The 10,394-nt window shown below is 37.7% G+C and overlaps 1 protein-coding gene across 2 annotated transcripts; it reads left to right on the plus strand.

The window, feature by feature from the left end:
• The first annotated feature begins 1,484 nt into the window (after nt 1-1,484).
• On the plus strand, nt 1,485-10,149 carry LOC306876755 (zinc finger protein 148). 2 transcript variants are annotated; one of them, XM_079428152.1, is made up of 7 exons: nt 1,485-1,687; nt 3,250-3,683; nt 4,001-4,126; nt 4,534-4,657; nt 4,747-4,830; nt 5,140-5,258; nt 5,357-10,149. In XM_079428152.1, exons 2-7 carry the CDS (start codon nt 3,351-3,353, stop codon nt 6,962-6,964), a joined length of 2,394 nt encoding a protein of 797 aa, XP_079284278.1. In that variant the 5' UTR covers nt 1,485-1,687; nt 3,250-3,350; the 3' UTR covers nt 6,965-10,149. The 2 variants fall into 2 exon arrangements, with proteins under 2 accessions (XP_079284278.1, XP_079284277.1); XM_079428151.1 differs by having other exon boundaries at nt 1,526-1,687; nt 3,246-3,683.
• Nucleotides 10,150-10,394: the final 245 nt, after the last annotated feature.

Below are 10,394 nucleotides of genomic sequence, written 5' to 3' on the forward strand. Positions count from 1 at the left end.
CTTGTTAACATATTTTAGGCTGAAGTTACCGTTGTAAAGGTCCATGTTATATAAACGACATCGTGGTCTTTTACCAAGGTAACTTCAGACTCTGAATATATATATATATAGATGTATGAAGGTGTGTGTTCTTACAACTTGTATGTTGTAGTCAAGTGCAATCACATCTAAATGTTCATTGTCGTTTTACTAATCTCATGCTAAATATTAAGTTTGTTCATAGAAAATGCATTCCAAATAAGTGAAGATATTTTAAGATTAAGTGAGAATGTATCTTGTTTAATGTTTTTGATTCTTGTGCACCCCTGTTATTAATATATAAAAATATATGCGTAGTATATTCAAATTTAAAACAACTTAAAACATTTTTACACATTTAATCATATATTTTATGTATGTTGACTTTTGTTATGCTCTTATTTACAGCAATCTATTTATACATTTATAATAAACTATACATAGAATTAAATTATTCACATTTATTTGTATAGCACTTTTTATTATACACAGTTTCAAAGCAGCTTTACAGAAAATGAATGTTTCTATGAACAAATTAAAGCAGTTTTGTATGTTTATTCAGAGTCAGCTTCATCTGAAGTCCTCTCAAGGGCTGGCGTCATCTCTTCACAAGTGTTGGGTCATCTGAAGTCTTCATGAGAGGCTGGATATAATCAGCAGGAGCAATCAATAGATTACACCAACAAAATGTAATGGAATCATACTTGGGAACTGGCACTTTTTCCTCAAAGAACAGGGAGACTTGCCAAACCCAGTGAAGAGACTCATGGTGAGGGTGATGTCTCATTACAGGGAGTCCTCAGGTGGTTCTTGTTCTGAAAGCAAGACAGAGAAGGAGAAAAACACAGGAGAAATGATTAAGTGATGCTCTCCGTCACATTTCAGTCCTGTGGCATCACTGCTCCTTCAACACAGTACTTCTATAGTTGCAAAGACGTTTAAGAATAAAATACAGTAATAATGTACAGGTTTACTGTGATTACTTCTATAAAATAGTGGTGGTATATAATACATTTTTGGAAATTTAGTCTAGCATAATTTTGATTCTCACTTAGGTCCATCAGCATCCTTTGCAATAAACCCAAGTCTATTAAATAACTCCCTACCAGTAAAAATCACGCTTAAAAGCCTTAATTACACAACGATGTATGCAACTGAACAGAAATTCATCTTTGACACTGGCATAGAAAATACATCATAACAGATAATACTATACAGTCACATATCACATAATAAAACACACAGGAGAAAATAAGGAAAAAATAAAATATATAATGCATACACGTAGAGAATGAATAACATCCCGTAAATCTACTAATTAAGCGAGGAATAATCTAATAATGATCTGTTTTAATGCACAAGGCGATTTGATTAGCTGTGCTGAAAATATATAAATGTCTTACCTTTTAAACTCTTCTGCTGCATCTCTAGATAGTATGAGCGCGAGCTTCCGGGAACTATTGAGCGACATTGCTTGAAAAAACCGACGGAGTTGTCGCAACTCTCTCTCTCTCTATATGGCTCCGTTGCCATCCCACAATGCACCGCAGCTGTAGATGGAATGTAGCTCGCTAGCCTCTCATGCTAGCCGCAGCATCGCAGTAAAGTTTGACAAACACATCATGAGCGGCTCGAACCCGCCGCCAGCGCTGCACTGAAGACACATGCGGTATGTTTGCTCTTCATCTGCGAGGCTCTTCATTACAATCAGCCGTGAAAATGTTTGCAGTCCGGCCTCTGTGTGCGTGGTGAAACGGCAGCGTAGAGATGGAGATCAGGCCGATTTTAAACTACATTTATATAAAGTCTTTATTAAAATACAGTAGTTTTACTAAGCTCGTGTCAAATTAAGTGCGCAGCTGTATCTCTGACAGAGTGTTGTGCTTGAGTGTCACTGTAAACAGTCGTGTATTTTTAGTTAGTGCACATCAGCATTATTAAGCTAGTATAGAGATTAAACACTTATGGCCATTTGTTTTTAATCATACGTTGATTCACTTAATATGCGGGTTGTATTTTGTTTGAAATGTCATATATAACTTGACTTGAGGGAAAATTATCTGTAGAGATGCTTTGAAACAATATTGTGAAAATGCTATAAAAATAAGATTGTATGACAGTCTCATCTGGTAACATCTGTTATGACAAAACTGCAGGATGCCAACCAGCTCATATGCCTCAGTAAAATAAGAGAATAATTATCTAAAGGTCATCCTGGGTTAATAATGAATCCCAATCAGGTATGTTTGTAATATTCATATTAATATTTATGATTAAGTCATTTCTGTATATAGCTCTTTATACAATACGGATTGTTTCCGAGCTGCTTCACAGTAATAAACAGGAAAATAACATTGTCAGTGTTGCAAAGTTCATCAAATATTAAATATTTCAATTCCTTTTTAGCAGCTCTACAGAGGATAAAATGTTATTATTCATCTCTGTTCTGTTCAGTAACAAGGTCAGAGTTGCATCAGTTATTGTGAAACTAAATTTCAGCTATAAAATAGCTTTACAGCTGACAGCAGTCATTATTGAGCAAAGTTTCTGTATTTTCATTCAATAGTGTCGTTACAGTTGAATTGAGTTTCAGAATACAAATAAATAATAAGCCTCATTAAACCAGTAAGAAATTATGTATTGCAATCCATTTTGAGTCAGTTCTTCATGATGAGAAGTATGAATCTGATGTAAAAAGGCATGAATGCGTCCTTATTAAATCAGTTTATGCTCCAGTAGCAATTCTGACAATGACTTTTCGAGACGTGTCAAGTCTGATCGGGTTTAATGTCATTTTCCTCTGCCCAGCAGGTGATGAAAAATTATTATTTTGATTGTGCATATAGGCTAGACCAGTGTTCCTCAAATCTTTCCCTGGAGGTCCAATCTGCTGCAGAGTTTAGCTCCAACCTGACCAAACTCACCTAGCTTTTCTAATGATCTTGAAGACTCTGATTAGCATGCTCAGGTGTGTTTGATTAGGGTTAGAGCAGGAATGGTCCTGATTTGAGGATCCCTGGGCTAGACCAAAATAGCAGTTTTTTTCCATTTAAACCTGGAAATGATGTTTAGGATTTTCAAAAGATCAGATTTCCATCCATTGATGCACAAGATGCTCTTTTGACCTCATATCGTGCTGGAGAACATGGATCATCAGGTTTTGCTCCTGCTTGTCAAGGGGGGATGCGAGTTGTTGCCTTTAAACTCAAGCTTGTTTTTTCTCTCAGCCAGGTCGACGGAGAGGAAGTGCTGTGAACGCAACTGCTGATAGAAATCCTTATGTTGGTCCTGTCTCTTCCTGTAGCTTCAGCTAAACTGCTTAGCGTTCAGCGATGAACATTGATGACAAGCTGGAGGGGATGCTTATGAAATGTAGCCCTGTGGGGCTTCACCACTCATCCAGAGGTCTGGGACCCTCAAGGGTGGACGGAAGAGGAAGAAGAGGCAGTTTGGATATGACACTTGGGGAACGGAGCTTGGCTAATCATCCCCTTTTGGCAGAGGATGATGACGAAGACCTGGCAGGTGGAGGCTTGACCTCGCATGATCTGATGTCCCAGGATGACCTGATGGTTCACGAGGAGACGGTGAAAAATGACAGACAGGATGAAGCAGCTTTCTCACAGCGAATCTCCCATAAATTACACTATACACTCAATATGCCAGTAAGTGTACAGCTGCTAGGGATAATTAAGAGCTAATTACTGCAGCGCTTTAACACTATTATTTATTTTACTTGTGTAAGTTCCAACAACCTTGTCTATGAACCACACACACACACACACACACAAAAAAACCTGAGTAATTATTGGGTAAAGAAAGTGTGCATTTCTTTAAAGCAAATTTGCACATCCAATATGTCGGAATTAGACAGCAATATAGCTATATTATCGTAATAAAAATATGTATATAATATGCACACTGTAACTGAGAAATTCAGTAAATGAATTTAACTAATGATTTTTGTTGTTGTTTTTGTTAGGTAAATATAAAGCAGGAGATGAAAGTGCCAGACTCATTGATTCTGAATAAAAAGGAGAAGAAACCGGGGAGGGACCCATCTGACTGTCACAAAAAGAAGAAGAGGAAGCAACGCTCGCCTGCAAAGGTTTACTATAATTCATCAGAGATGCCGCTAATAAAATACCATTATGCTCTAAAATACCAGTTCTCTAAGTGAGAGATGCTTTACAGTGCAAAGCAGTGGTGGTAAAATAATTTAAAGTTTAATGTGAGTTTGAAAGTGTCCTGACATTGCTTATTTTGTCTACTTTTTATATATTATTTTATTTATGTCAAGGCTGCTTTCCTACTGAAGTGATTGTTTTTACTCATAGAAATGTTATTACACTAAAAAGTGCGATGCACATCTGTGAGTAAGCCGGACTGACATTTATCATGTCCTTTTTTGGTATTGGTTACCCAAGGACACAAAGTATTATGACCACTCTGGAGTTATGATGCTTTAAAGAAGCACAGTAGTTTTAAACTATATTTCCTCTTCCATCTTGTTAGATTCTCACTATTAATGAAGATGGCTCCCTTGGGCACCAAAACCCAAAATCTCATGTCTGTGAGCACTGCAATGCTGCTTTTCGGACAAACTACCATTTACAAAGACATGTCTTCATTCACACAGGTGGGTGGTGTAATGTGTTTTGGGAATAATTGTCATATAAAAGAACAAAATGGTGAACAAAAATGTATGTTTTTATTTTTTTTTTGCAGGTGAAAAGCCTTTTCAGTGCAATCAGTGTGACATGCGCTTCATTCAGAAGTACCTGCTTCAGAGACATGAGAAGATCCACACAGGTGAGCGGAAAGGGATTATACCAGTGGAGACAAATAAGTGACATTTTAGATTTCTCTTCAAGGTGTTGTAAGATATGTTCTTAAAGAATGTACAGTACAGAAAATGTACAGAAGTCAATGATCCATTTCTAAATGTAGTCCATTGCAAGCCCCTTTTTTGTGGTACATCTTTATACTCTGAGAAAGCAAGTCTAGGGTCAAAGCCTAGTTTTTTTCCATCAAGTCTTGGCAGAGAAAAAGTAGGCCTAAGTGACTTGCCTAAATTGTTCTTTATATCGTTCATAATTACCTGTCATGTCTCCCCTTTAGGAGAAAAACCTTTTCGCTGTGATGAGTGTGGAATGAAATTTATTCAGAAATACCATATGGAGAGACATAAGAGGACACACAGCGGGGAAAAGCCTTACCAGTGTGACTATTGCCATCAGGTATGCGCAGTTCAAAGCAAATCAGGTTTGATTCTGTGCAATTAAAATATTAGCGTGCATTATACAGTCTGAAACATGATGTATATTTTCCCCAACAGTTTTTCTCCAGAACCGACAGAGTACTAAAGCACAGACGAATGTGCCATGAGAATAAGGACAGGAAGGTGCAGAAAGCAGCTGCCAAAGATGGCCCTCTTCGCACCTCAGAGAGCTTGGGCTTCTCATTTCCTGCCAAGGAATGCATGCTTCCCAAGAAGAAACGTCAGAAGACCTCTGATAGAAGTCGGGTTGCGCTTATAAGTCCAACTGTTGACAAAGTGGTTGAAGCTGGTAACGAGGAGAAGACGGAAAACCAACTGGCCAAAAGGGAGTGCCTTCCTCTTTACACTGTAGACACCAAGGTGAAGGACGAGTATGTTGTGACAGATTATTCTGTTGAGCTCCCTGATTCCCCGCCTGGCAACAGGCATCTCGCAGGGGAGGAGTCTAATGACGAGATCATCAGTCCTCCAAAACTAGTGCTGAAGAAAATCGCCAGCAGAAGAGGTTTGAAACTGCAATCCCTAGAACAGCCCCAGAGCCTCTCACCCTTGTCCTCATTCGAAGAGAGCAAAGTAACGAGATACACGTTTGAAATTGTGGACAACAAAGGTCTCTTGGATGTCGAGACCAATCCTGACATGGAGTCTGTTGACAACCTACAAGGAGGACAAACGAAACCAACTGGGAGCAGCACGAATTACGACGACGCCATGCAGTTTCTCAAGAAGAAGCGATACCTTCAGGCGGCAAACACTAGTCGAGACTATGCGCTTAACGTGAGCAGCATCGTGTCGCAGCCTTCTGTCACTCAGGCAGCTGTAGCGAGCGTCATCGATGAGACCGTTCCCGCCACAATCCTCTCTGAGACTCAGACGCTGAACGTGGAGATCAAGTCCAGTAATGAGAAGAACGTCCTTCCAGACGAGGTCCTGCAGACGCTTCTCGATCACTACTCCAATAAGGCCAACGGGCAAGCAGAGATTTCCTTCAGTGTGGCGGACACCGAGGTCACGTCCAGCATCTCTATCAACTCTTCTGATGAGAGCAGCCCCACCGAGACTTTGGGAACCAGTTCACAAGCTCCCCCGGCCGAGAAGGCCAGCCTTCTACAGGAGTACTCCAAGTTTCTCCAGCAAGCACTGGAAAGGACCAGTCAGAACGACACATACCTGAACAACCAGAGTCTTACGTTTGTAAATGACAGTGCCAGTCTTGCTGGCCAGCCTTTGTTTTCTACGGAGAAGCAGTTCACCTCCCCATCCCGGTTCAGACCGAGCATGAACTCGCCATTGAGATCCACCTTGGAGAAGCCTAACTTTAGTCTTTTAGTAGATTCCCAACACTCCTTCTCCTTTTCGGGTGACGAGATAAACCCTTCCTCAGTTTCGCCAACGGAGGACTTCCTCGATCAAGTGACCTCTCCCAAAAAAACAGATGCGCAAAGCATTAGTCAAACATTTCAGATTTCTACTTTTGACCAGAACTTTCGATCTCAATTCCCAAGCTCACGATCTGGAATATCCTCACAGTTTAGCATTGCCAGTGGACAAGTTAGCCTGAGAGGTCACGGAGGAACGGACTTCCCAGAGTTCTCGCTTGTTAGTGAAACAAGAACTCAACTAACGTCATCTCCAGATGCTACAAGCAGCCAAACCTTTGGCTAAACAGGAGCTTTTAATGATTTAAAGCATTTTAAAGGCACTTTATAGTTCTGTCAGTGAAGGCAATGTAATCTCTGTGCAAATACTTATGATTTTCCATCTTTAAACAATCACGCATATGTGAGAATCGAAAGGAGCAGAGTGATGCACGCATTCGATTTTATTATCAGACTATAGGATGCTCTTTATGTGTCACTGCATTATTTGTGTATTACACATGTAGTGTTTGGGACAAACACACTCTGGCTTGCCAAATCAGCTAGCCCCTGTGTGTTCTAAAATTAAGAATTCAAGCTCTAGTCTAAATTATAGGGTCAACGTAGCCTCCCCGAGAGAAAGCTCAATTCTGATTTGGCCTCTTGTTAGCATTCAGTTCTTTTGCTGGAACATCAGGCTTAACGGACTGACCTAATAATGTAGGTCTATAGAAACTACTCTAGCCTAGCATTACAATCGGTTTAGGTATTTTGAAACATGTTGTCTGGAGAGGTACTGAAAGGACCTTACTTTAATTCCCTAGACTTGAGTAAGGCACTTTGTGATTGATGTACTGCAAGTCACTTTTGTTTAAAAAACGAGTAACATTTTTCTCACCCTTGTCATTGTAAGCTAATTTGGTTATTTCATCTTTTTGTGCTTTTAATTACTTGTTGAAATGTTTTTATATATATTTGCATTCTCTGCTCCCATAAAAAAATCTCTCCAAGACACATTTTGTTTTGAGCAATCTGCAGGTATTGTCATACTGAATTTGTATGGACCTAGCCCATAATTTTATATAATGAGATGATATAATCATGAAATATTTTTGCACATTTCTCCTAAAGTTATTGGATCAAAAAGTAGATATTCTCATGCTGCTTCTGTGGGAATCAGTACATTTTTGTTAGAGTCTGTCTTGCCAATCAGTTGGGGAGCAAGGCATCTGTAGAGGGTTTGTTTTCACATATCTCACATTTGGGGATGCAGTTGTCCAGGACAACAGCACTAACCGGTATGCTATTCTTCGTTTGTCATCATTGTGCCTGACTCAGTGGTTAGTTCAGACTTACAAATACAAATAGTCAAAATACAATATACTATAAAAAATACTGGTTTCCATAAGATGATTTAATTTGTTGACAGTCTGTCTTCTTGAATTTCAAGATCTGATAAACATTACCCTTTAAATAGCACTTTCAGCTTTTTTTTTTTTTTTAAGCACTTTTTAATTACCACCTTCCGTCTGCATAATGTACACATTCAAAAATCTGATATAATCTATATCAGTGTTGAGTGAAATCAAGAAAGATGGTTTAAGAATGTATGGTCTGAAATCATATTTTTATGCTTTTTCTTTGTCTCCCAACACCCCATCCATTAGCAAATATGTCTTTGTATCCGATTCACTTGCTGTTACTTATTGGATTAATATAGAACAAAAAATAAAGTGTAATGTTTGGTAAAGTTGTACTAATGTATATGTACACATTTGTTAATTGCACATCTCTTATTGTTAGCTTAATAACTAATCATGTAAATTCTAAGCTTTGTTTCCGTTCTCTCAGATTGTTTATTGAAATTTACCTGCTTGCCCCAAAACTGTATTTTGATTAATCTTCGCTTTATTATTTATATTCATAGTATCATGCCAAACTGTACACTCATTTCTTTGTAAATCATTTTTAAAAACTTTTTTTGTAAGTTGTTTAATGGTTTTATAAACAATTTACACACAAATTCGCTCTGCTTATGTTTCGTGAATGAGGCCCATTACGAGCAGTCCTGTGTGTTTTATTCTTTTCTTTTTTCTTTATAGTTCGTATGTTCTGGGTGTCAAAGACATTTTTCTGTTTTTGATTGCGGTCTATTATATGTGTGCCTAAACATTACTTTACTGTCCCTTTATTTTTACATGTTGTAAATAGGTTGTATATTTTAAGTTGTGCATTTTGCTGTGCACGTTTCTTGGAGTGGAGAGAGAGTTCAACATGATTTGTGACTCTGGACCACAAAACCAGTCTCAAGTCGCTGGGGTATATTTGTAGCAATAGCCAAAAATACACTGTAAGGGTCAAAATTATCGATTTTTCTTTTATGCCAAAAATCATTAGGATATTAAGTAGAGATCATGTTCCATGAGGATATTTTGTAAATTTCTTACCGTAAATATATCATAACTTAATTTTTGATTAGTAATATGCATTGCTAAGAACCTCATTTGGACAACTTTAAAGGCGATTTTTCTCTCTTTTTGTTTTTTTTTGCACACTCAGATTCCAGATTTTTAAGTGGCTGTATCTCAGCCAAATATCATCTGATCCTAACACGCCATACATCGATGGAAAGCTTATTTATTCAGCTTTCAGGTGATTGTATAAATCTCAATTTTGAAAAATTGACATTTAAGACTGGTTTTGTGGTGCAGGGTCACATTTAATATTTGCTGCCATTTTGGTTTACTCATTCCCTGATGACTTTCAGCTCAACTTTTGTGACAAAATCATGTTTGTGTTCTTGCTTGTAAAATTACAAATGTACTGTCCTCTAAGAATTGCCTCTGAATGCAGTTTTAGTAATTACAATTTGATTAAACCTTGGATGGATCTCATACACCCTCAGAGGATGAGTTTCTAGGATGTTATTTATCGTTTCAGTATCATGTGATATCTGCATTATAAATATTTAATCAGTAATTACTGCTACAGATGCTCCAGAAATTGATGAAAGTGAAATGATAATTTGACGGAAGACCTTAATGTCTTGTTTTTGCTTTATTTCCTTTTAGTGAACTGCGTTTTCTTTGTAAGCTCAATTGTTGTTGGTAAAAGTTCATATCCATTTAGACACATGACTGTTGTCCTTTTTTATCGATTGGGTATTTTAAGCATCAAAGTCTCATCTGGTGTTACTGGCGGTGGATCATTGTTTTCTTTCAAGCTTAATTTGAGTGAAAAACTGAATGGTTTATGTAGTAAGAAAGCTCTTCTGAATAGTTTTAGACATTTTTATTGGGGAGTGCATGTCCTCTGACTGTCTCTGTACACTGGTTATATTTTTATATGTATCCATTTTATTGTAGCCAAATTATTTCCATAGAACATACATTAATGCAATACTTTGCCTAAGACATGGGGAAAAAGTTCTGACTGGATGTTTTTGATTGCGTGCCTCTTGTTGTGTAATATTAAATTTCCAAATACATCGTTGTTGAGTGCTTTTTCCATGTTTCCTGATCACTTATCGCAGGAATGGGTGGCCCCTGCCTACTTAGTATAAGCACTACTGTATGTGAATCTCGTGAAACCAAATGTCTAGCACATTTTTAACAAAACTCAAGAAATAATTTTATTCTAAAGTAAATGAAGCCTCCCTTTATGATTATAAACGTTTTTTTTTTGCATTGTGATTGCATATATATTTTATACAATTAAGCATATTTCTCCCAATTCAT

Source organism: Barbus barbus (genome assembly GCF_936440315.1).
Source record: "Barbus barbus genome assembly, chromosome: 11".
Lineage (NCBI taxonomy): Eukaryota > Metazoa > Chordata > Actinopteri > Cypriniformes > Cyprinidae > Barbus > Barbus barbus.